The following is a 27,086-nucleotide window of genomic DNA, read 5'->3' as shown; positions in this document are numbered from 1 at the left end:
CATCCAGCCCCTGACCCTCTGTCTCTCTCTTTCCTCAGGATACAACGAGCAGCCAGTGCTGACCAGTGAGTACCTTGCAGCAGTGGGATGGGATCATAAGACAGACAGGGCCTGACACTAGAATTCTTTAGGATATTAGAGGTTGGCGGCTCGGGCACGAGATCCTGGGGACATGGGGTGCCTCTCAGCCTTGCCCATGGAGACGAAGGCTGACTGGATGGATCTGCACGCATCCAGTGAGACCTGTAACAATTGATATTTGAGAATTCCTACTTTCCCACCTCTGCTTCTTTTAGTTCCAACACATCCAACGACACCTGCTTCCCTGGAGCGTTTCACCGTCAACTTCACCATCACCAACCTCCCCTACTCTTCTGACCTGGAGAATCCTGCCTCAGCTAAGTTTAGAGCTACTCAAAGGGTTATGAACACTCTGGTAAGTGGACCAGCCCCTGGAAATTGTCTTGCTCTCCCTGGGCACTCTAAACTTGGGCAGTGTCCAGTGAGGTGGCCATGCCCTAACTGGGAAACATTTTACCTTGGCAGCTTGACCGCCTGCTGAAGGGAAGCAGCATTGGCCCTGTTTTCCAAGGATGTGAAACAATAGACTTCAGGTATGAGTGGCCCTCCTGTGTGCCTAGGTAGTCCCATTACTTACATAGAGAGAACCAGTCATGTTCATGTTCTCCCCTTTATCGAGCAACGACATTCTCTGTCCTTCCCAGTATTTTTTCTGAAGAGGCTTTGTCTTCATCTCATCCTCACTTGCTGTACTCTGCCGTTCGGGTGGTGCAGGTCCAATCTGTAGTTCATTCAAAAGTTCTTCAAGGCCCACTCTCTCATGGACATGTCAACAATCTTATTGAAGCCGAAGTAGAGGGTCCAGACAACAAGGGAATAAATTCTTATTTTAGGAAGGCAGAGCTTGCATTCCAACTGTAAAATGACGATGCCAGTTCCAAGAACAGGGCTCAAGAGGGAATCTTGGGGAGAAGGTTGCTCATGGAGGTTCCTGTGTTTTGCAGGCCGGGCAGTGACAGGGACGAGACCCGGGTGGACGCCGTGTGCACCTACAGCAAGGAGCCCTGGGCTGCACCTCTGGACAGGGTGGGGCTGTACCACGAAGTGAGCAACAAGACCAGAGGCATCACCCAGCTGGGCCCCTACAGCCTGGACAAGGACAGCCTCTACGTCAACGGTGACCGGCGCTGCTCCCTCGGCCTCCTCTGCTCTCCATGGCAGCAGCCCTGCCCCAGTGCTGCCCCTTACCCTCATCTAGCCCCTGACCCTCTGTCTCTCTCTTTTTTCAGGATACAATGAGCAGCCAGTGCTGACCAGTGAGTACCTTGCAGCAGTGGGATGGCATGGGAATGCAGCAAGTGTGTCACACTGGTCTGCTCTGTGGGAGGTTATGCTTGGTGCTGTTGCATGAGACCCTCAGGATATGGGGAGCCTTCCTGTGACCACGTAGAGGAAAGCTTGCAAGGGACCTCTGTTTATCCATTGCAAGCCCTGACACTCGCCCTTTAAACTTGTCACTCCCCTTCTGTGCTTCTTGCAGCTCCCACCCTTCCAGCAACAACAACAGCTGCTGCCCTGGAGCGTTTCACCGTCAACTTCACCATCACCAACCTCCGCTACACTTCTGACCTGGACAATCCTGACTCGGCCAAGTTCAGAGCTACAAGAAGGGTTATGAACACTCTGGTAAGTGGATGATTACTTGGAAATTTTCTTACCCCACTGTGCTGATCAGCCTGGAGAGAGTGCAGAGGGCTGGCCATGGCTGAACTGGGAAACCTCTTCTCTTGGTAGCTTGACCGCCTGCTGAAGGGAAGCAGCATTGCTCCTGATTTCCATGGATGTGAAACAACTGGCTTCAGGTATGGGTTGCGCGCATTTGTCCCTTTCCAAGGCCCTTGCTCACATAACAAATCTGAGCCTCGGCTGGAGGACACTCATGTTGTCCTACTTCCCAGATGCAGGCTCTTCCTATTAATGATGTCCTGCTCCAGGATGATCTCCCTGATGCCACTTTCTCTTAATTGTCCCCCCTCTAAGCCTGTAATCTCACTTTGGTCTAGGCTAAGAATATTTAGACAACATGATAATATTTTTTAAGTCTTTCCAGACACTCTTCTTAATCATGTATCTCAGAGCATTAGTGAAGATGAAGAGCAGTATCTGGCTGCTAAATACACACATACTTTGGGAAGGCAGACTTAGTAATTCAAGTTGCAAATGGCAATAGAAGCACCAATACCCAGCCATGAGTAGAGAATGTGCAGAGCAGGGTGCTCAGGGAGGTCCCTGTGTTTTGCAGGCCGGGCAGTGACAGGGACGAGACCCGGGTGGACGCCGTGTGCACCTACAGCAAGGAGCCCTGGGCTGCACCTCTGGACAGGGTGGGGCTGTACCACGAAGTGAGCAACAAGACCAGAGGCATCACCCAGCTGGGCCCCTACAGCCTGGACAAGGACAGCCTCTACGTCAACGGTGACTGGCGCTGCTCCCTCGGCCTCCTCTGCTCTCCATGGCAGCCCTGCCCCAGGGCTGCCCCTTGCCCTCATCCAGCCCCTGACCCTCTGTCTCTCTCTTTTTTCAGGATACAATGAGCAGCCAGTGCTGACCAGTGAGTACCTTGCAGCAGTGGGATGGCATGGGAATGCAGCAAGTGTGTCACACTGGTCTGCTCTGTGGGAGGTTATGCTTGGTGCTGTTGCATGAGACCCTCAGGATATGGGGAGCCTTCCTGTGACCACGTAGAGGAAAGCTTGCAAGGGACCTCTGTTTATCCATTGCAAGCCCTGACACTCGCCCTTTAAACTTGTCACTCCCCTTCTGTGCTTCTTGCAGCTCCCACCCCTCCAACAACAACAACAGCTGCTGCCCTGGAGCGTTTCACCGTCAACTTCACCATCACCAACCTCCGCTACACTTCTGACCTGGACAATCCTGACTCGGCCAAGTTCAGAGCTACAAAAAGGGTTATGAACACTCTGGTAAGTGGATGATTACTTGGAAATTTTCTTGCCCCCACTGTGCTGATCAGCCTGGAGAGAGTGCAGAGAGCTGGCCATGGCTGAACTGGGAAACCTCTTCTCTTGGCAGCTCGACCGCCTGCTGAAGGGAAGCAGCATTGCTCCTGATTTCCATGGATGTGAAACAACTGGCTTCAGGTATGGGTTGCACCCATGTGTCCCTTTGCAATACCTGCACTTCCATAAGGCAACCAGTAACTTACACATTCACTTCTGTTATGGAGAGATCCTTCTCATCAATGCACTTCTGCCCCACAAAATTCTTCCTGAAATTTCTCGCGTAGAGATCCCTGTCACGTTCTGCACAGGCATCATGTGCTAGTGAAGGTCCAGGTCCTCAATGACACTCAATTTATTTTCGGCCTGTTCCCCTTGAACTCGCCCATGGTATAAGTGAAGTTCGACAGCAGTGTCCAGAAAACAACCACACACGATTAGGGGAGGCAGAGCTTCCATTCCCAGGCAGTGCTGGCCACAGCATTCACTTCATTAAGGCCTGAGGGGAGAATGTGCAGAGCAGGGTGCTCAGGGAGGTTCCTGTGTTTTGCAGGCAGGGCAGTGACAGGGACGAGACCCGGGTGGACACCGTGTGCACCTACAGCAAGGAGCCCTGGGCTGCACCTCTGGACAGGGTGGGGCTGTACCACGAAGTGAGCAACAAGACCAGAGGCATCACCCAGCTGGGCCCCTACAGCCTGGACAAGGACAGCCTCTACATCAACGGTGACTGGCGCTGCTCCCTCAACCTCCTCTGCTCTCCATGGCAGCCCTGCTCCAGTGCTGCCCCTTGCCCTCATCCAGCCCCTGACCCTCTGTCTCTCTCTTTCCTCAGGATACAACGAGCAGCCAGTGCTGACCAGTGAGTACCTTGCAGCAGTGGGATGGGATCATAAGACAGACAGGGCCTGACACTAGAATTCTTTAGGATATTAGAGGTTGGCGGCTCGGGCACGAGATCCTGGGGACATGGGGTGCCTCTCAGCCTTGCCCATGGAGACGAAGGCTGACTGGATGGATCTGCACGCATCCAGTGAGACCTGTAACAATTGATATTTGAGAATTCCTACTTTCCCACCTCTGCTTCTTTTAGTTCCAACACATCCAACGACACCTGCTTCCCTGGAGCGTTTCACCGTCAACTTCACCATCACCAACCTCCCCTACTCTTCTGACCTGGAGAATCCTGCCTCAGCTAAGTTTAGAGCTACTCAAAGGGTTATGAACACTCTGGTAAGTGGACCAGCCCCTGGAAATTGTCTTGCTCTCCCTGGGCACTCTAAACTTGGGCAGTGTCCAGTGAGGTGGCCATGCCCTAACTGGGAAACATTTTACCTTGGCAGCTTGACCGCCTGCTGAAGGGAAGCAGCATTGGCCCTGTTTTCCAAGGATGTGAAACAATAGACTTCAGGTATGAGTGGCCCTCCTGTGTGCCTAGGTAGTCCCATTACTTACATAGAGAGAACCAGTCATGTTCATGTTCTCCCCTTTATCGAGCAACGACATTCTCTGTCCTTCCCAGTATTTTTTCTGAAGAGGCTTTGTCTTCATCTCATCCTCACTTGCTGTACTCTGCCGTTCGGGTGGTGCAGGTCCAATCTGTAGTTCATTCAAAAGTTCTTCAAGGCCCACTCTCTCATGGACATGTCAACAATCTTATTGAAGCCGAAGTAGAGGGTCCAGACAACAAGGGAATAAATTCTTATTTTAGGAAGGCAGAGCTTGCATTCCAACTGTAAAATGACGATGCCAGTTCCAAGAACAGGGCTCAAGAGGAAATCTTGCAGAGCAGGGTGCTCAGGGAGGTTCCTGTGTTTTGCAGGCCGGGCAGTCACAGGGACGAGACCCGGGTGGACGCCGTGTGCACCTACAGCAAGGAGCCCTGGGCTGCACCTCTGGACAGGGTGGGGCTGTACCACGAAGTGAGCAACAAGACCAGAGGCATCACCCAGCTGGGCCCCTACAGCCTGGACAAAGACAGCCTCTACGTCAACGGTGACCGGCGCTGCTCCCTCAACCTCCTCTGCTCTCCATGGCAGCCCTGCCCCAGTGCTGCCCCTTACCCTCATCCAGCCCCTGACCCTCTGTCTCTCTCTTTTCTCAGGATACAACGAGCAGCCAGTGCTGACCAGTGAGTACCTTGCAGCAGTGGGATGGCATGGGAATGCAGCAAGTGTGTCACACTGGTCTGCTCTGTGGGAGGTTATGCTTGGTGCTGTTGCATGAGACCCTCAGGATATGGGGAGCCTTCCTGTGACCACGTAGAGGAAAGCTTGCAAGGGACCTCTGTTTATCCATTGCAAGCCCTGACACTCGCCCTTTAAACTTGTCACTCCCCTTCTGTGCTTCTTGCAGCTCCCACCCTTCCAGCAACAACAACAGCTGCTGCCCAGGAGCGTTTCACCGTCAACTTCACCATCACCAACCTCCGCTACACTTCTGACCTGGACAATCCTGACTCGGCCAAGTTCAGAGCTACAAGAAGGGTTATGAACACTCTGGTAAGTGGATGATTACTTGGAAATTTTCTTGCCCCCACTGTGCTGATCAGCCTGGAGAGAGTGCAGAGGGCTGGCCATGGCTGAACTGGAAAACCTCTTCTCTTGGCAGCTTGACCGCCTGCTGAAGGGAAGCAGCATTGCTCCTGATTTCCATGGATGTGAAACAACTGGCTTCAGGTATGGGTTGCGCGTATTTGTCCCTTTCCAAGGCCCTTGCTCACATAACAAATCTGAGCCTCAGCTGGAGGACACTCATGTTCTCCTACTTCCCAGATGCAGGCTCTTCCTATTAATGAAGTCCTGCTCCAGGATGATCTCCCTGATGCCACTTCCTCTTAATTGTCCCCCCTCTAAGCCTGTAATCTCATTTTGGTCTAGGCTAAGAATATTTAGACAACATGATAATATTTTTTAAGTCTTTCCAGACACTCTTCTTAATCATGTATCTCAGAGCATTAGTGAAGATGAAGAGCAGGATCTGGCTGTTAAATACACACATACTTTGGGAAGGCAGACTTAGTAATTCAAGTTGCAAATGGCAATAGAAGCACCAATACCCAGCCATGAGTAGAGAATGTGCAGAGCAGGGTGCTCAGGGAGGTCCCTGTGTTTTGCAGGCCGGGCAGTCACAGGGACGAGACCCGGGTGGACGCCGTGTGCACCTACAGCAAGGAGCCCTGGGCTGCACCTCTGGACAGGGTGGGGCTGTACCACGAAGTGAGCAACAAGACCAGAGGCATCACCCAGCTGGGCCCCTACAGCCTGGACAAGGACAGCCTCTACGTCAACGGTGACTGGCGCTGCTCCCTCGGCCTCCTCTGCTCTCCATGGCAGCCCTGCCCCAGGGCTGCCCCTTGCCCTCATCCAGCCCCTGACCCTCTGTCTCTCTCTTTTTTCAGGATACAATGAGCAGCCAGTGCTGACCAGTGAGTACCTTGCAGCAGTGGGATGGCATGGGAATGCAGCAAGTGTGTCACACTGGTCTGCTCTGTGGGAGGTTATGCTGGGTGATGGGGCTTGAGACCCTGGGCACATGGGAAGCATTACTGCCATGCACCTAAAGTGGAAAGTTGTCAAGGGGCCTTTGTTTGTCCATCCCGAGCTCTGACACTCTTGCTCTTTCACTTTGTGCCACCCCTCTGCCTTTTCCAGCTCCCACCCCTCCAACAACAACAACAGCTGCTGCCCTGGAGTCTTTCACCGTCAACTTCACCATCACCAACCTTCGCTACACTTCTGACCTGGACAATCCTGACTCGGCCAAGTTCAGAGCTACAAGAAGGGTTATGAACACTCTGGTGAGTGCATCATCACTTTGACGTATTCACCGTGGAGAGGGGTCTGAAAAATGGTCATGATTTAACCGGAGACCTTTTGTGTTGGCAGCTCGACCGCCTGCTGAAGGAAAGCAGCATCGGCACTGCTTTCCAAGGATGTGAGACAACAGACTTCAGGTATGGGTTACACCTCACAGTCTCTTTGCAATATCTTCACTTATAGAAGGCCACCATTATCTTACAGATTAACTTGTGTTACGGAGAGATCCTTCCTATGAAATGCCCTACTGCCCCAAAAAATTCTTCCTGAAACTTCCCTCTAGGAGATATTAATCCCTTGCTGCACACTTATCTTGAGGAGGTGAAGGCCAAACTCCTCCATGATGCTCAAGTTCTTTTAGGCCCCTTGCCCTTGAACAGGCCCGTGGTATAAGTGAAGGTTGACAACAGTGCCCGGAAACCAACCACATAAATTTTGGGGAGTCAGAGCTTCTGTTCCCAGGCAGTGATGGCCACATTAGTTGCCAAGTTATGCTCTGAGAGGAGAATGTGCAGAGCAGGGTGCTCATGGAGGTTCCTGTGTTTTGCAGGCCGGGCAGTGACAGGGACGAGACCCGGGTGGACGCCGTGTGCACCTACAGCAAGGAGCCCTGGGCTGCACCTCTGGACAGGGTGGGGCTGTACCACGAAGTGAGCAACAAGACCAGAGGCATCACCCAGATGGGCCCCTACAGCCTGGACAAGGACAGCCTCTACATCAACGGTGACCGGCGCTCCTCCCTCGGCCTCCTCTGCTTTCCATGGCAGCCCTGCCCCAGTGCTGCCCCTTACCCTCATCCAGCCCCTGACCCTCTGTCTCTCTCTTTCCTCAGGATACAACGAGCAGCCAGTGCTGACCAGTGAGTACCTTGCAGCTGTGGGATGGCATGGGAATGCAGCAAGTGTGTCACACTGGTCTGCTCTGTGGGAGGTTATGCTTGGTGCTGTTGCATGAGACCCTCAGGATATGGGGAGCCTTCCTGTGACCACGTAGAGGAAAGCTTGCAAGGGACCTCTGTTTATCCATTGCAAGCCCTGACACTCGCCCTTTAAACTTGTCACTCCCCTTCTGTGCTTCTTGCAGCTCCCACCCTTCCAGCAACAACAACAGCTGCTGCCCTGGAGCGTTTCACCGTCAACTTCACCATCACCAACCTCCGCTACACTTCTGACCTGGACAATCCTGACTCGGCCAAGTTCAGAGCTACAAGAAGGGTTATGAACACTCTGGTAAGTGGATGATTACTTGGAAATTTTCTTGCCCCCACTGTGCTGATCAGCCTGGAGAGAGTGCAGAGAGCTGGCCATGGCTGAACTGGGAAACCTCTTCTCTTGGCAGCTTGACCGCCTGCTGAAGGGAAGCAGCATTGCTCCTGATTTCCATGGATGTGAAACAACTGGCTTCAGGTATGGGTTGCACCCATGTGTCCCTTTGCAATACCTGCACTTCCATAAGGCAACCAGTAACTTACACATTCACTTCTGTTATGGAGAGATCCTTCTCATCAATGCACTTCTGCCCCACAAAATTCTTCCTGAAATTTCTCGCGTAGAGATCCCTGTCACGTTCTGCACAGGCATCATGTGCTAGTGAAGGTCCAGGTCCTCAATGACACTCAATTTATTTTCGGCCTGTTCCCCTTGAACTCGCCCATGGTATAAGTGAAGTTCGACAGCAGTGTCCAGAAAACAACCACACACGATTTGGGGAGGCAGAGCTTCCATTCCCAGGCAGTGCTGGCCACAGCATTCACTTCATTAAGGCCTGAGGGGAGAATGTGCAGAGCAGGGTGCTCAGGGAGGTTCCTGTGTTTTGCAGGCCGGGCAGTGACAGGGACGAGACCCGGGTGGACGCCGTGTGCACCTACAGCAAGGAGCCCTGGGCTGCACCTCTGGACAGGGTGGGGCTGTACCACGAAGTGAGCAACAAGACCAGAGGCATCACCCAGCTGGGCCCCTACAGCCTGGACAAGGACAGCCTTTACGTCAACGGTGACCGGCGCTCCTCCCTCGGCCTCCTCGTCTTTCCATGGCAGCCCTGCCCCAGTGCTGCCCCTTGCCCTCATCCAGCCCCTGACCCTCTGTCTCTCTCTTTCCTCAGGATACAACGAGCAGCCAGTGCTGACCAGTGAGTACCTTGCAGCTGTGGTGTGGGATCACAGGAAAGAAAGTGTCTCCCTGTGGCGTCTTCTTTGAACACAGGAGGGCTGGGACTGGGGCATGAGACCCTGGGTAGTTGGGGAGCATTCTAGCCTGTCTCAAAGACAGCAGGGATGATGGCACAGCTCTGCACTCATCCAACCAGACCTGTAACAACTAAGATTTTCCAATCTGTAAATGATGATCTCTGCTTCTTCCAGCTCCAACCCATCCGACAACAAGAGCTGTCTCCCTGGAGCATTTCACTGTCAACTTCACCATCACCAACCTTTACTCTTCTGACCTGGAGAATCCTGACTCAGCCAAATTTAGAGCTACACAAAGGGTTATGAACATGATGGTAGGTGGACAAGCAGCCAGCCATTTCCTTGACCTCACTGACTGCATCAGGCTGGAAGAAGTGCAGAGAGCTGGCCATGGCTTAATTGTGAAACCTCTTCTCTTGGCAGCTTGACCGCCTGCTGAAGGGAAGCAGCATTGCGCCTGATTTCCATGGATGTGAAACAACTGGCTTCAGGTACGGGTTACACCCAGTGTCCCTTTGAAAGGGCCATGCTCGCATGACAGGTCTGGGCTTGGGCTGCAGGACAGTCATGTTCTCCTCCTTTCAAGAGGCAGGCCCTTCTAGCTAATGCTGTCCTGCTTCAGGATCTTATCCCTGAGGCATCTTCCTCTTAGTGGTGACCCTCTAAACCCTTACTATCAGCTTGGCGAGGTCTAGGCTATGATAATTTGGTAAATTCAAGAATACTCTTAAAGTTTTTCCAGTCACTCTCATTCATTAATTGTCTCAGAGTGCTAGTGAAGATGAAGAACAATAACTGGCTGCTAAATACAGCCCTATTTTGGGAAGGCAGACATAGTAATTCAAGTTGCAAATGGCTGTGGAAACATCACAACACAGCTATTAGTGGAGAATGTGCAGAGCAGGGTGCTCAGGGAGGTTCCTGTGTTTTGCAGGCTGGGCAGTCACAGGGACGAGACCCGGGTGGACGCCGTGTGCACCTACAGCAAGGAGCCCTGGGCTGCACCTCTGGACAGGGTGGGGCTGTACCACGAAGTGAGCAACAAGACCAGAGGCATCACCCAGCTGGGCCCCTACAGCCTGGACAAGGACAGCCTCTACGTCAACGGTGACCGGCGCTGCTCCCTCGGCCTCCTCTGCTCTCCATGGCAGCCCTGCCCCAGTGCTGCCTCTTGCCCTCATCCAGCCCCTGACCCTCTGTCTCTCTCTTTCCTCAGGATACAACGAGCAGCCAGTGCTGACCAGTGAGTACCTTGCAGCTGTGGTGTGGGATCACAGGAAAGAAAGTGTCTCCCTGTGGCGTCTTCTTTGAACACAGGAGGGCTGGGACTGGGGCATGAGGCCTTGGGCAGTTGGGGAGCATTCTAGCCTGTCTCAAAGACAGCAGGGATGATGGCACAGCTCTGCACTCATCCAACCAGACCTGTAACAACTAAGATTTTCCAATCTCTAATTGCTGATCTTGGCTTCCTCCAGCTGCCATCCATCCAACAACAAGAGCTGTCTCCCTGGAGCATTTCACTGTCAACTTCACCATCACCAACCTTCACTACTCTTCTGACCTGGAGAATCCTGACTCAGCCAAATTCAGAGCTACACAAAGGGTTATGAACATGATGGTAGGTGGACAAGCAGCCAGCCATTTCCTTGACCTCACTGACTGCATCAGGCTGGAAGCAGTGCAGAGGGCTGGCCATGGCTTAATTGTGAAACCTCTTCTCTTGGCAGCTTGACCGCCTGCTGAAGGGAAGCAGCATTGCGCCTGATTTCCATGGATGTGAAACAACTGGCTTCAGGTACGGGTTACACCCAGTGTCCCTTTGAAAGGGCCATGCTCGCATGACAGGTCTGGGCTTGGGCTGGAGGACACTCATGTTCTCCTCCTTTCAAGAGGCAGGCCCTTCTAGCTAATGCTGTCCTGCTTCAGGATCTTTTCCCTGAGGCATCTTCCTCTTAGTGGTGACCCTCTAAACCCTTACTATCAGCTTGGCGAGGTCTAGGCTATGATAATTTGGTAAATTCAAGAATACTCTTAAAGTTTTTCCAGTCACTCTCATTCATTAATTGTCTCAGAGTACTAGTGAAGATGAAGAACAATAACTGGCTGCTAAATACATCCCTATTTTGGGAAGGCAGACATAGTAATTCAAGTTGCAAATGGCTGTGGAAACATCACAACACAGCTATTAGTGGAGAATGTGCAGAGCAGGGTGCTCAGGGAGGATCCTGTGTTTTGCAGGCCGGGCAGTGACAGGGACGAGACCCGGGTGGACGCCGTGTGCACCTACAGCAAGGAGCCCTGGGCTGCACCTCTGGACAGGGTGGGGCTGTACCACGAAGTGAGCAACAAGACCAGAGGCATTACCCAGCTGGGCCCCTACAGCCTGGACAAGGACAGCCTCTACGTCAACGGTGACCGGCGCTGCTCCCTCGGCCTCCTCTGCTCTCCATGGCAGCCCTGCCCCAGGGCTGCCCCTTGCCCTCATCCAGCCCCTGACCCTCTGTCTCTCTCTTTCCTCAGGATACAACGAGCAGCCAGTGCTGACCAGTGAGTACCTTGCAGCTGTGGTGTGGGATCACAGGAAAGAAAGTGTCTCCCTGTGGCGTCTTCTTTGAACACAGGAGGGCTGGGACTGGGGCATGAGGCCTTGGGCAGTTGGGGAGCATTCTAGTCTGTCTCAAAGACAGCAGGGATGATGGCACAGCTCTGCACTCATCCAACTAGACCTGTAACAAGTAAGATTTTCCAATCTCTAATTGCTGATCTTGGCTTCCTCCAGCTGCCATCCATCCAACAACAAGAGCTGTCTCCCTGGAGCATTTCACTGTCAACTTCACCATCACCAACCTCCACTACTCTTCTGACCTGGAGAATCCTGACTCAGCCAAATTCAGAGCTACACAAAGGGTTATGAACATGATGGTAGGTGGACAAGCAGCCAGCCATTTCCTTGACCTCACTGACTGCATCAGGCTGGAAGCAGTGCAGAGGGCTGGCCATGGCTTAATTGTGAAACCTCTTCTCTTGGCAGCTTGACCGCCTGCTGAAGGGAAGCAGCATTGCGCCTGATTTCCATGGATGTGAAACAACTGGCTTCAGGTATGGGTTGCACCTCAGTGTCCCTTTGAAAGGGCCATGCTCCCCTAACAGTTCTGGGCCTGGGCTGGAGGACACTCATGTTCTCCTCCTTCCCAGAGGCAGGCCCTTCCTGTTAATGCAGTCCTGCTCCAGGATGTTCTCCCTGATGCCACTTCCTTTTGGAGGTCCCCATCTAAGCCTGTACTCTCATCTTGGCATGGTCTAGACTAAGGTCATTTAGTAAACCCAAGATAATTTTTAAATCTTTCGAGGAACTTTCTTTATTCAAGTGCCTCAGAGCATTAGTGAAGATGAAGAGCAATAACTGGCCACCAAACACATAAAAATTTTGGGAAGGCAGACGTAGCAATTCATTTGCAAATGGCTGTGGAAGCACCAATACCCAGCTATGAGTGGATAACGTGCAGAGCAGGGTGCTCAGGGAGGTCCCTGTGTTTTGCAGGCCGGGCAGTCACAGGGACGAGACCCGGGTGGACGCCGTGTGCACCTACAGCAAGGAGCCCTGGGCTGCACCTCTGGACAGGGTGGGGCTGTACCACGAAGTGAGCAACAAGACCAGAGGCATCACCCAGCTGGGCCCCTACAGCCTGGACAAGGACAGCCTCTACATCAACGGTGACTGGCACTGCTCCCTCGGCCTCCTCTGCTCTCCATGGCAGCCCTGCCCCAGGGCTGCCCCTTGCCCTCATCCAGTCCCTGACCCTCTGTCTCTCTCTTTTCTCAGGATACAACGAGCAGCCAGTGCTGACCAGTGAGTACCTTGCAGCAGTGGGATGCCATGGGAATGCAGCAAGTGTGTCACACTGGTCTGCTCTGTGGGAGGTTTTGCTTGGTGCTGTTGCATGACAACCTGGGGATATGGGGAGCCTACCTGTGGCCATGCAGAGGAAAGCTTGCAAGGGACCTCTGTTTTTCCATTGCAAGCCCTGACACTCGCCCTTTAAACTTGTCACTCCCCTTCTGTGCTTCTTGCAGCTCCCACCCTTCCAGCAACAACAACAGCTGCTGCCCTGGAGCCTTTCACCGTCAACTTCACCATCACCAACCTCCGCTACACTTCTGACCTGGACAATCCTGACTCGGCCAAGTTCAGAGCTACAAGAAGGGTTATGAGCACTCTGGTAAGTAGATGATTAGTTAGAAATTTTCTTGCCCCCACTGTGCTGATCAGCCTGGAGAGAGTGCAGAGAGCTGGCCATGGCTTAATTGTGAAACCTCTTCTCTTGGCAGCTTGACCGCCTGCTGAAGGGAAGCAGCATTGCTCCTGATTTCCATGGATGTGAAACAACTGGCTTCAGGTATGGGTTGCACCCCAGTGTCCCTTTGAAAGGGCCATGTTCGCATGTCGGGTCTGGGCTTGGGCTGCAGGTCACTCATGATCTCCTGATTCTCAGAGGCAGGCCCTTCTAGCTAATGCTGTCCTGCTTCAGGATCTTTTCCCTGAGTCATCTTCCTCTTAGTGGTGACCCTCTAAACCCTTACTATCAGCTTGGTGTGGTCTAGGCTATGATTCTTTGGTAAACTCAAGAATATTCTTAAAGTGTTTCCAGTCACTCTCATTCATTAATTGCCTCAGAGCATTGTGAAAATGAAGAGCAATATCTTGCTGCTAAATACATACACACTTTGTGAAGGCAGACGTAGTAATTCAACTTTCAAATGGCTGTGGAAGCACAAAGATGCAGCCAAGAGGGGGAGATGTGCAGAGCAGGTTACTCAGGGAGGATCCTGTGTTTTGCAGGCCGGGCAGTGACAGGGACGAGACCCGGGTGGACGCTGTGTGCACCTACAGCAAGGAGCCCTGGGCTGCACCTCTGGACAGGGTGGGGCTGTACCACGAAGTGAGCAACAAGACCAGAGGCATCACCCAGCTGGGCCCCTACAGCCTGGACAAGGACAGCCTCTACGTCAACGGTGACCGGCGCTGCTCCCTCGACCTCCTCTGCTCTCCATGGCAGCCCTGCCCCAGGGCTGCCCCTTGCCCTCATCCAGCCCCTGACCCTCTGTCTCTCTCTTTCCTCAGGATACAACGAGCAGCCAGTCCTGACCAGTGAGTACCTTGCAGCAGTAGGATGGGATCTCAAGACAGCCAGTGCCTGACACTGATGTTCCTTAGGGTAGACATATCTTGTGCCTGGGGCTCGGGCATGTGATCCTGGGGACATGGGGATCCTCCTGTCCTTCCCCTTGGAGAGCAGGGCTGACAGGACAGGTCTGCACTTATCCAAACATAGCTGTAACAACAAAAGCTGTGCCCTTTTTCACTCCCTATCTGTGCTTCTTTCAGCTCCAACATATCCAATGACAACACCTTCTGCTCTTGAGCATTTCACTGTCAACTTCACCATCACCAACCTCCCTTACAATTCCGACCTGGAGAATCCTGACTCAGCCAAGTTCAGGGCTACCCAAAGGGTTATGAACACTCTGGTAAGTGGATCAGCAGTGAACTTATCCTTGACATCATTGGCCTCAGCATCTTGGAGGAAGTGCAGAGATGCTCTTGACATAACTGGAAAACTACTTCCCTTGACAGCTCGAGCGCCTGCTGAAGAAAAGCAGCATTGGCACCTCTTTCCATGGATGTGAAACAACAGACTTCAGGTATGAGTTGCACTACAGTAGCATTCTGTAAAACCTCCCTTTTATAATGGAGCCAGTCACACTCATCTTCTCCATTTGAATGGAAGTTTAAACTTCCCAATAATGCTCTGCCACACATCTGCCTTCTGTGTGACGCCCTTCTGTCTTAGACCCCACATGCATTGCCTTTACTCCCTTGGGGTGCTAAAGGCCCTACCTCAAGACAATTCCAAATTCCTTCCAGGCTGTATTGTGCCTGAAGGGCACCAGGGCATTAGTGATGGTGGAGAGCATTGGCTGGCCATGACACACATAGTTGTGGAAGACAGACCATGGTTTCTCACACAGGAATGGCAGTGGATGTGCCATGACTGTGCCTGGTGTAGACAATGTGCAGAGCAGGGTGCTCAGGGAGGTTCCTGTGTTTTGCAGGCCGGGCAGTCACAGGGACGAGACCCGGGTGGACGCTGTGTGCACCTACAGCAAGGAGCCCTGGGCTGCACCTCTGGACAGGGTGGGGCTGTACCACGAAGTGAGCAACAAGACCAGAGGCATCACCCAGCTGGGCCCCTACAGCCTGGACAAGGACAGCCTCTACGTCAACGGTGACCATTTTTTACATTCCTTTAATTTTCATATACTTAATTTTCTTTACTGAAATGATTTCATATCTTGTCGCATTCATTCACTAATTCATTCCTTCTTTTTTAAAATATTTTTTGTTCTTTCACTCATTTGCATCTCTCTTTTTTTTTTTTTTCTGGGTTTACGGTGCCTTCTCATAAACTTTATATATGTTTCTAATTTTATGTCCTTCTATATATATTTATAATACAGTAAATTAAGCTTTTTCAATAATGCTTTCTCTGTTACTCGTATTTCAAAGATTATATTTATGAATGTCTGAGAAAATATAGGAATTGACCTCTTACGTTAAAGGAAGAGCACTTGAACTTTTTACCACTTGACAAAATCATGCATAAATTTTCCATATACAAGTTGAAGGATTCTTTGACCATGGCAATGTGGTTGGAACTTGATGATCTTTAAGTTCCCTTCTAACCCAAACCATTCTGTGATTCTAAACTGTTTTTCAGCAATCGGTAAATTCCTTCTAAACATCCCTAGGAAAGGGAGCATTCTGTTCACTGCTAAGAAAAGCAGCACCTTGCCAACAAAGTAATGTGCATTCAAGCCTGGACAGTCACCATACCAATCTTTCCTAGGGAATGTTTACACAGGAGCTCTCAGACATGTTCTGTATTCTAATGTGTGCCAAACCTTCCTAACTGTAAGGCACGTCCTCAAATCCTGTCCCTTTTCTTCCCCCACAGGTCATCATGAAGTGCAGCCTGAACTATGTAAGTACAATTAAGGAGAAATTGAGGGACAGGAAGATTTTGCTAATCAGCAACAGGCAAAACAGCAAGCTTTTAAGAATATCTGTTAAGAATATCTGAGAATTTTACCTAGAGTGCTTCCTCTTGGGATGTTCAACACAAATGGTATTTTCAAGCAGTTACTTTCCTTTCTCATTACAGCTACTGATCAAAGCACCCAACCTCTGGCACCAGCAGTAAAGAACTTCACTCTGAACTTCACCATAACCAACCTCCAGTTCAATGCAGATCTGCAGAATCCCAATTCCAGGAGATTCAAGTCAACAGAAAAAGTCATGTACCACTATGTAAGTCTTGCAAACAATGCCCTGCTGGGGCACAGTTCTCTCAGTAACTCTCATCTCTTACCTTCACTGGCACATTTTGCTTACCCCCATGTTCTTACTCCATTTCCAGGTTGATCCTTTACTCCAAAGGAGCAGCATTGGCCCAGCTTACATTGGCTGCAAAATAATGGCATTCAGGTAAGAGCCATGTCTGGGAAAAGTCCCCATTCCCTGCTTCTTAAAATTCCCATTTCTCAGCATTTAACTCATCTCTGGGTACTTTCTTACGTGGTAGCAACATCTGAGGGGTTTTTCTGATCCCTCTCTCTGATTGTGTACTAGAAGTTAAGATAGATTTCTCATAGATTTTTCAATGCCTCATTTCCTAGATCCACAAAGAACAGGGATGACACAGGAATAGATGCCATGTGCAGCTCTAGGGATGAGCCTTCAGATCCCAAATTCAACAGAACAACTGTTTATCATGAACTAAGCAAAATGACTAATGGCATCACCCAGCTGGGACACTACAGCCTCAACAGCCAGAGCCTCTACGTCAATGGTAATGAGAGCTTCTCAAAGCATTTTTCCTAAAAAAATCGTGGACTCTCTGTCTCTGGAGGTGTATAAGACCATGTGGGATGGAGCACTGAGCACCCTGGTCTAAGTTAAAGTTGTCCCTGTCCAGGGCAGAGAGGTGGAACTGGATGGTCTTTAAGGTCCTTTGTGTCTCAAACCATTCTGGGATTCTGTGTTGGAATCATGGAACAATTATGGTTGGAGAAGACCTCTGAGATCAAGACCAACCTTCAGTGTTTGCACAAACTAATTTGAAATTAGAATGAAGAAGATTTAATTTATCTTTCGAAACAGAGAACAAAAATTAGAGGGCAAAATCAAGTTAAAAGTCTTGAAATCAGTCACCACAGTCTTGTAATAAAACCCCTGTATTTAGTCTTGCTACAAGACTAAGGACTTACAAGGACTTTCATGGAATATTTTCCTAATAATTTTTCATTTGTTTTTCAGGTTACAATGAACCTCACAGTCCATCCTGTAAGTATATTTAAAACCAAATACAGGTTAATGCTATTTAAAGGCATAAATTGATTTTCCTTCCTGCTGATCTGGCAATATTTGTAACATTGCAAAATGTCTGAAGGTTGGGATCATGTTCACATGGATTTTTTTCTCTGAGAAACCAAATAATAGCAATGTCTTATGAAAATTCTGTTCTTATTTTATCATTGTCATTTTTGTTCTCTCTTGCAGCAATAAAATCAACCACCACACTAAGCCCAGGAGCAATCACAGAGCACTTCACCCTGAACTTCACCATAACCAACCTCATGTTCACCACAGACCTGCAGACACCAAATTCCCGTAAATTCCGCTCTGCTGAGAAAATAATGAAACACTACGTAAGCCAAAATTCTGTTGTTTTTCACTGAAATCACCCAGGATTTTGGGGTTCCTGTATTCACAAAGACTTTTCCTTGCCAGATTGACCCCCTGCTTCAGAAGAGCAGCATTGGCCCCCATTTCACTGGCTGCAAAGTGACGGGATTCAGGTAAGCAATAACCACAGAGCTGCACTTGGAACTGCAGCAAATGGATTTCCTTCCATTTGACTGACACTTTCATAATTGTTCTCCTTTCTCAAGTAGCTGCTTTCATTATAATAAAGCTTCTATGCCATTTTGTATGGTCTTTATCTTACAAAGCCTGTTTCTTTGTAAGGCTGTATCTTGGTGATTTCTGCAGCTCATCTGAGAACTGTGAGCAGATTTATTTGGAGGGTTTTTTAATCACACCAAACAAACAAACAAACAAACAAAAAACCAAACCCAAATATTTTTAATAACTAACAGAAGCTTTGTGATTTTAAATTCCTCAGACCTGGGAAGAACAGGGATAGCACAGGAGTGGACACCATCTGCAGCTATGGAAAGGGCTCCCAGGTGCCCAAGTTTAACCCAGCTGAGGTTTACCAAGAGCTGAGGGGAATGACAAGTGGCATCACCAAGTTGGGAATTTACAGCCTGGACAACAAGAGCCTCTATGTTAATGGTGAGTGATTTTCCCACTCCTCCAGGCTCTGGTGCAGTTTGGGATCACATTTGTTCTCACCTCAATGTGAAAAAAAGTCACCTTAAGGAGAAGGTATAGAACTTTCTGCATAATTTCTCTGTGCAAAATGAAGCATAAGATTTAAAATCCTTCCATGTCGACATTTTTGAAAATTTTAATTTCTGTATTACATTGAAGAATGAACTTAATTTTAGTCTTGACCTCGATCATTCACCTGTCTATGAACATTTCACCTGATTCCTGTCCCACAGTGTTTAATTAAACATTGACACACACATTTTCTCATTGTGGCCCTGCTCTTCCAAAGCACCTTGTTCTGCCTAAGTCTTGTTTGCTTAATACATTCACACCCTTGGGGCCTGGTTCTGATGATTCATTCCCAAGTAATTCCTTTTAATCACCCCCTTCCATTCTCCAAAGTGGATCCTCTCTTCCATAACTCTTTCTCTTGCATTTCCTTTCAGATTACAATGAGCCCCTTCAGAGATCCCGTAAGTATTTTGCCAAATTCATTTTGCCACGTTCCTTTCACCAAATTCATTTCAGAGGAAGCTCTCAAAGGAGCAATGCCCTGAGAAAATCAGAGGGGAAGAGATTATTCAGAGTAGCCTTGAGGTGTGCTGGGAGTAGGAATGTTCTGAAAGTGAAACAGCTTTTTTTTTTTTTTTTTTTTTTTGGTAGGAAATTCCTAATCCTTCTCCCCTTTGATTGCAGCCCGGAGCACCACAGCTGCACCAAAACCAACATCCAGGAACTTCACACTGAACTTCACCTTGACCAACCTCCCCTACAATGCAGATCTGGGTGTCCCAAATTCCCGCAGATTCCTTTCCACAGTGAAAGTTATGAACCACTATGTGAGTCTGGCTCTGCTTGTGCCCCCTTTGGGTCTTGGTGGTGACTTAATCCACCTGCTGTAAACTCAGGGTGTGATTCCCAGCTCTCAATTGTCTTTTTTTTTTTTTTTTTTTTTGACAGCTTGACCCTCTTTTCAAGAGGAGCAGCATAAGCTCTGCCTACACAGGATGTAAAGCCATGACATTTAGGTAAGATTTGGGATTCCAGAATCACAGGATGGGTCAGGTTTGAAGGGACCTCAGTGGGTCACCTGGTCCCACCTCCCTGTTCCAGCAGGGTCATCCCAGAGAGCACATGGATTGTATCCAGATGGCTCTGGAATATCTCCAGTGGGGAGATTCCACAGCTGTTCTGAACAATCTGTTTCAGTGCCTGGTCACTGCACAAAGAAGTTCTTCCTCATGCTCATCAACTTCCTGGGCATCAGTTCCTGCCTTGTTCCTCTTGTCCTATTCCTCAGCACTGCCTGGTCCCTGCTCTGAACCCTCCCTGCAGACACTAAAATTATCTGAAAGAATACTAAAAGTGCCTGAAATACTAAAATACCTAAATATAAAATACCTAAAATACTCCTGAAATGAACCATTTCTTTACCCACTCTCACACACCTTCAATTTGTGGCTGGTCTGAAGCCAGAAAACAGCAGCCAGTGACATCTCCCTGTCCAGCCAGGAATTTTTTTAGCTGGTAAAATAATTTTGATATCTAAATGTCATCACCTTAATTCTGGAGAGCCTGGTGAAGGATGCAGGAGCCCATTGGCACTGAGGGTTTGGTGTCTGCCCTAAAAACCCCACAGGAAGTTCTGCCATCAGAGCAGTGTCCCAAAGAATGTGTCTGACACTTTTCCCCAGGTCTGGAAGCAGGGATGACACAAAAGTGGATGCTGTGTGCAGCTACAATGCCAGCCTGGCCAGCTTTGACAGAGAAAAGCTTTACCAGGAGCTGAGCACCATGACAAACAATGTCACCAAACTGGGCCACTACAGCCTGGACAGGAGCAGCCTGTACATCGATGGTAAGCATCCATGGGATTACAGGATTTTGGGATCTCCTGGAGCTCATTCCTCATCACTGGGGCCTGAGCACTGATGAACACTTTGGTTTGTTGGTTTTCTTTAAGTCTGACACAATGACAAATCCATTCCTACAGGATATTGCCAAGCATTTCCATTCCTTAAATCAGACAAATTCTGGGCAAATTTCACTGTTACAATGTATGATCTAAGCAGGGATGTATCTATATTGCTTTTATGATATGAACAGATGTAAAAGTAAATTGATTCTACCCTTTTTATTTAGGTTTCACCCTTACAGACTCACCTGCCACCAAAAAGCCTGTCTTGACTGAAGGCAAACTGGGCTACAGACTGAACTTTAGAATAGTCAATGAAAACCTCACCAACCCTGACTCCCAGTCTCCAGAATACAGAGCAGCAGTAGAAAGCATCACCAATAAGGTAAGGAGGTATTTGAGAATATGTCTGGCTGGTCACTTTTTGAAGCAACTATTAAAGATTTATGTCTGAATTAAAAAAAAAAAAAAAATCAGCATTTGGGAAGAAAACATTCTAGAATCTGAAAGATAAGATTAGCCTTTGATTCAGTTTTAGTATTAAGCTGTACCTGGTGGGTGTCATCCCTGCCCATGGCAGGGGACTGGAGGATCTTTAAGGTCCTTTCCAACCCAAACCATTTGATGATTCCATGGTTTTACAAAATTCTCTCCAGCCAAAGACACAACCTGCAAAATGCCAGAGCTGATCTGTTAAATGAACACACCCCCAGCATTTCACTTCCACCTCCTTGGTGCATCCAAAGCCAATCCCTGCTGGCCAATCCCTGGTCAGCACATCCATGATTCATTCCTAGAATCCAATATTTTCTCTTCAGCCCCAATCCAATTTATCAGCCTGCTAAGGCCCTGATTGGGTGGTTTTGCTCACTTTGAGCTGTGGGTCTGTGAGGTTGGGGTGTCACTCAGGACTCTGCTTTCCCACACTGGCATCCTGCTCAGAGAAGGCAGCAAGGCTGGAAGTCAGACCCCACCACCAAAAGGTGCCTATTCCAAAGTAAAACCCAACCCTCATGAAATCCAACCAGCAAAAAATAACCCTGGTGTTTCTCCAGAGCTCAAATCCCTCCTGCTGCCATAAAGCCTCCACCACAGTGCCCAAACTCATTAATATTTAATGTGATATTTTAATTTCAGATGAATCAGTTATACCACCAGAGCGACCTGCGGGACCAGTTCCTGACCTGCAGGATCACAGGGCTGAGGTCTGGGATAAAATCTGATTTTATTTAAAGATTGCAACACCCTGGCACTGCTCCCCCATGGCTCAGTGCCACTGGCCCCTGAGGAATTCCCCCTTCTCTTCTCCTGTTGGAAACTGATGCCCTAAGGAGGCATTTCCAGAATTTGTCTGTTTGAAAATTTTTTTTGACTAGGGTTTCTCAGTCAGGGTTTCTTTAAGGCACTCTCAGGTGTCTGAGTATCCCAGGAAAGTATTCCATCCTTTTACTGGGAACTGGTGATCCTGTGACCTCTGCACTCCTCTCAACCTGAACTCCACTAGATTTTAAAAGTGAGCTGTCCTGCTCAGGATGGAATGCGTCTTAGACAAAGGATGCTCCCACAGGGCCAAACCTTTTAAAAACCTAAAAGTGCTGCTCTTTCCTTGAATTTATGCAATACAACCTAAATTTGTCCAGAGAAGAGGTAAAATTTTAATTCCTGTTCCTGTTCAAAGGAAAAGCCCCATCCAGCCCATTCCCTACCATTATTCCACCACTCCACCTTCAGGAAACTCCTTCCCACACAAAGCTTCCTGCCCATCCCATTTATCTCCAAACCTCTGTCCCTCTGCCCACAGGCCTGGATCCATAGTGGTTGACTGCCAGTGCTTCTTCCAGCCTGACCCCAACATCAACAGGGCAGTGGTTGAAAGGACTTTCCAGGACAGGACCTCCAACACCACTGGGCTGTGGCTGGGGAGCAGCTACAGACTGCAGGAATTCTCAGTGGACAGTATGTGCATCAAATCCCTTCCCAGTGACCACAAGGATAACCCACTTTGCCATAGCACACTCAGAATCTCCCAAATTCTTGCTCTGTCAGAGCACAAATAAATCTATTTTTGAGTTGAATCACTGGACTCTGAGTTAGGCCACTCAGCATTCAGTCCTCTAGTCATTGATGGCTTAAGGGGTTATTCAATATTAAGGTGTTCTACAATATTAAAGTATTTTTCAAAATTAAATTGTTATTCAAAATTAAGGTGTTTTCAGTATTAAAAAATCAGAAAATGAAGTTTGAATTGTTCACCACAACTTCAACCATCTAGAGTTAAAAGGACTTTCAGCTTTTTTTCCCCAATGTGCAGCATCCCAAAGAAATTAATGACCTGGTACCTTTGGAGTATCCTGTCAGACCCCATTGCAACTCAAGTTCTGCCAGCAAAAACTTCAAGTTAAAAGGCTGCTTGGTGGGAAAGCTTTAGCTTCTCTCTGCTAGAATTTAATTTTCCTCTCTATTTTCAGCCTTGGAACTCTCAGTTGAGGCAGCAACTCACAAGACACCCCTCAAGTCTGGCAAAGAAAACTTTGGATTGAATTTCCAAATCTCCAACCTCCCCTACTCGCCAGAACTGCAGGACTCCAGCTCCCAGATGTACCAAGAGAACAAAGAGAAGATTGAGAAAGAGGTGAAATGAACAGCAAGAGCTCAGCTCCCTGTCCAAAGGATATGTTAAATCAACTCAGCTTTCCTCAACTCTTTTGTTTCTCCCCATCAGCTCGAGGTATTCAGGAGCAGCCACCTGAAGAACCAGTTTGTTGGCTGCACTGTGGAGAGCTTTGGGTATGTCCAGTGCTTTTTTTCAAGCCCCAAAAGAGCAGTTCAGGGAGACATTTAGGGTGCCCACCCCTCACTGCCAACCTCAGTGCCCCCAGTGACACACAGGAGTCATTTCATTCTCCCCCAGTCAGTTTTGCCTTTACCACAAAAGGTTTCTGTCCAAACAGAGCTGGTTTTGTTTCGGTGCTTGCAGAGCTGTTTTCATGCATGAACAATCCCAGGGTAAAGCAAACACATTCATTTTCTCATTTAACGTGTTCAAAAGAGCTCAAATTCCACTGATACACAGCAGGGAAACCAAGTGACCACACAACTGACCAGCCTGAGGACAAAAATCTGGCTCTGTGAGGCTCCTCCAGCAACTTTTGGAGGAGCAAAGCAGCAGAGTAGATCTAACTTTTGGAAACAGAGCTGATTTAACTCTCAGAGTTGATTTTCCTCTTAGAAATAGAGCTGATTTACCTCTTAAAAATACCTTGCTGGGGATTAAATCAGTTTATGGATTTCACAAGGCTGCAGGAGTTCCTGTCTCACCCAGAACAAGCTGCTAAAACTGATCCCATCCCAGCCACACATGGCTGGGACATCTGCAAACCTGAGACTCCAAACCCCTCTCCCTGCTCTACCCAGCTCTGCTTCATTTTCTCTCCTCTCTGCCTGTCACCCTCCAGGCCTGTCCATGGCAAAGGACACACACAGGTTGCCTCAGTCTGCAAATTCACCCTGGATCCTCCATCAGGGACTTTACAAGAGCAAAAAGTGTTTGAGGAGCTGAAACTCCTGACCCAGGGCTTCACCAGGCTGGGCCACTATGAGTTGCAGGAGCAGAGTCTGGTGGTGGAAGGTGAGAGCTCCTGGAGGGGTATTTTGGGGAATTTTTCCTCATTTTGTTTAAATCAGCTCCAGAGTTCCATTCCTCATCTGTACCACTCCTCATTTCCAGGTTACTCTCCACTCAAGACAGATGAACCAGAGTCCAAAAGATCTGGTAGGTAATTTTTTGGCAAGGATTGACCCAACAGCCACTGAATACTTGAGCTCTGATAAATAATTGAACCCTGGTAAATACCTGAGCTGTAATAAATTAGCATCAGATACCTTGGAGTGGGGCTAAATCCATGGAAAAGATAAAATATCCAGGGCTCTTGGATAGCAAGCAGCAGGTGCCACCAGCCTGAGGGGAATGGAATTGAAGGACAGAGGCAAAGCACTTTGGGAACTGTTTGAAAACTCTGGCACCAAGAAATTTTGATAACTGCAGTATTTTTTGAAAAAAGACCAGACCAGATGTGGTTTAGCTTGGCTACAACCCCAGAACCAACAGCAAACAGGAGAGAAAAAACCAATAAAAATACCCTGAACAGTTACTTTCCCATGCACCACAAACACTCTGGTAAAACAACTTCAGCTTTTGCTGACACCCTGAGACCTGTCCCTGTCCCCAAAAGAGTCCAGAAGCAGTTATGACAGAACTTTGTCACTCTGAACATCCCTGGAATCAGCTGGGGCTCTGCTGCTCCCTGCAGTGAGAATTAAGGTTGTGGATCACTGAACCTTCACTCCCTTTTCCCAAATTTCTGTAATTTGTACCTACAGAGTGTTCAGCACTTCTGAACTTTGCCAGGGTGAGATAATAATCATAATCCTACATGGAAGAGTCTCTAAACCTGATGTGCCCCTTTTTTTTTTTTTTTTTTTTTTTCCCTTTCCAGAGCTTCAGTTCTGGGCCATCATCCTCATCTGCCTTTTCACCCTGCTGGGTTTCATCCTCCTCCTCTTGCTGTGCTTCTTGGTGAGTGTCCCCTTTGCTGTCCCACTGTCCCTGCAGAGCCACAGGAGGGACATTCAGACACATTCCCAAGGATCCCAGTGGGAAACAGCAAAATCCACCCCAAATCCTTCAGTCCCTGCCAGTTCTTGCAAGCACTGGGAATGGGGAAGGGAATTGAGAGTCAGCTGAGCAGATTTTTAGAAAAGGAAGAATTTTCTTTTTAAAAAAGCAGCAGGACCGTGGCTGGCACTGGGTTTTTGCAGAGGGAAAAACCACAAACCCAACACCAGGAATGAGGAGCAGGAATTGGGGAATCCACAGGTGGAAATAGGGAATCCTCTGCAGCATTTCCTAAGCCTCTGCCCTGTCCAAATACCTGCAGGATGAGCAGGATCCTGGTCAGGCAGTGCCTAAAACAACATTTTTAACAGCCTGTGGGAACTGCATTGAGGATTTTGCTGCAGCCTGGCAGGGCCACCTCCAGCTGCAAATCTTGGAAAAGGCACAGGAGATCCTCTGCCTAACTCTAGTGCTGTTTTAATGGGGAATAACATCTTTTCAAGCACTCAATGCTTGAAAACCTTGCTTTGCACCAGCTGAGAAGTTAAATCTACAGAGAGCAGGGAGGTTCAGGAGACAAAATTACAGCCAGCAGGATTTAGGAGAGGAAACTCCTCTGCTGCAGAACTGCCTCAAAGCTTTAGGCATTTGGGGATTTTTATTCCCAAAATCCTTCCCTTCCCACCTGGCAATGTGATTTGGGGACACCTAATGGTGGGCACAGCATGGATTCAATATTTTTCCCAGTAATTTTGGTCTTTATTGCCATTAATTCTGTTATTTTCCCATTACTTTTGTCCTTCTCCCATTAATTTTTGTTCTTCTCCCATTAATTTTGTTCTTTTCCCATTCATTTTGTTACTTTCCCATTGCTTTTGTCTTTCTCCCATTCATTTTTTTCTTTTTCCATTCATTTTGTTACTTTCCCATTAATTTTGTTATTTTCCCATTAATTTTTGTCCTTCTCCCATTAATTTTGTTCTTTTCCCATTCATTTTGTTACTTTCCCATTACTTTTGTCTTTCTCCCATTCATTTTTATCTTTTTCCATTCATTTTGTTATTTTCCCATTAATTTTGTCCTTCTCCCATTAATTTTTGCTCTTCTCCCACCAGGTCCTCTCCTGCCTGAGGAGAAAATCCCACCTGTACCAGGTGCAGCAGGGCCTGTATGGGTTGTACTTCCCCCACCTGAACACAGGGAAGGTTCACTGACACCTCAACTTGGTCTTCCCAGACCTGTTTGTCCATTGATGAAGGAAAAATAGCCACAAACCCTAGAAAATATTTCTTTTATAAATTATTTCAGCGTTTTATCTCGCCTCGAGACAAATCTTTGCACTATTGCCATGATTCTTTTCATACTCCAGGAAACTGCCAACAGTGCAGGTGCTGAGGAAAAATTTTTTTAAGCACTGCAGTGTTTTATATAAATATAAATTTTATATAAATATTACACAACCAAAGGAAAATAGAAACTACCAGGAGCTGCAGTTTGCAAAGCCCTTCAGTGTTAACGTCAGTTTTCTGAAAAAGGCTTAAAATTACAGTAATTTGGAGATTTTTGGGGACTGACTGCTGTAGACTTAGAAATCCCACCTAGATTTTAGCTTTTTCACCACTGAGCTTTAAAACTGTAAATAACTTAAATTAATTCAAATATTTTTTCTATTTATAATGATGACATTATGATGTAAAGAGACCTTGTTAAATCTGTGACACAGCCAGGCTGTGTTGTTTGAGATTGTTGCTGATTTCAGTTCATTAAATATAACATTTTACTGCCATGAAGTTGTGTTTCCTCTTTATCAGCATTTTCATCATCCCAAATCAGAAACTCTGCAGAAATCCCAGAGGTTTTGCTCCTCAGCTCCCATCCCACAGCACAGGATCTGGTTTTAGATCCCAGCACCTTTTCCTGCCCCTCTCACCCAGAATTTGGGGCCAGAATTGCCCCAAAACTCCCAATTTCCTGCTGAGCGCAAGGCTCAGGGCTGTTTCTCTGCAATTATTCAATCCTATCATTAAATAACTGTCTGAAAGTGAAAGCATTCAATTA

At 48.3% G+C, this 27,086-nt stretch overlaps 2 protein-coding genes across 2 annotated transcripts; both read left to right on the top strand.

Moving 5' to 3' along the window:
• Positions 1-10,653: 10,653 nt before the first annotated feature.
• LOC306813205 (mucin-16-like) lies at positions 10,654-18,467 on the top strand (the record flags this gene model as incomplete). Its single annotated transcript, XM_079328413.1, has 15 exons — positions 10,654-10,659; positions 10,769-10,836; positions 11,280-11,452; positions 11,562-11,588; positions 11,821-11,963; positions 13,371-13,438; positions 15,156-15,328; positions 16,058-16,084; positions 16,265-16,410; positions 16,520-16,587; positions 16,779-16,951; positions 17,419-17,445; positions 17,662-17,810; positions 17,893-17,960; positions 18,287-18,467. The coding sequence occupies 15 exons, from the start codon at positions 10,654-10,656 to the stop codon at positions 18,465-18,467; spliced, it is 1,497 nt and encodes a 498-aa protein (XP_079184539.1).
• A 431-nt stretch (positions 18,468-18,898) lies between these two features.
• LOC306813337 (mucin-16-like) lies at positions 18,899-26,619 on the top strand. The gene is made up of 13 exons (XM_079328688.1): positions 18,899-18,971; positions 19,195-19,337; positions 19,459-19,526; positions 20,193-20,356; positions 20,641-20,798; positions 21,551-21,618; positions 22,215-22,369; positions 22,882-23,045; positions 23,136-23,200; positions 23,869-24,041; positions 24,141-24,185; positions 24,910-24,989; positions 26,144-26,619. The coding sequence occupies exons 2-13, from the start codon at positions 19,326-19,328 to the stop codon at positions 26,240-26,242; spliced, it is 1,251 nt and encodes a 416-aa protein (XP_079184814.1). The 5' UTR covers positions 18,899-18,971; positions 19,195-19,325; the 3' UTR covers positions 26,243-26,619.
• Positions 26,620-27,086: the final 467 nt, after the last annotated feature.

This window comes from Erithacus rubecula, assembly GCF_903797595.1.
Source record: "Erithacus rubecula genome assembly, chromosome: 28".
Classification (NCBI taxonomy): domain Eukaryota; kingdom Metazoa; phylum Chordata; class Aves; order Passeriformes; family Muscicapidae; genus Erithacus; species Erithacus rubecula.
Note: the sequence above shows the minus strand (reverse complement) of the source record. Positions and strands in the feature narration are given on the sequence as shown.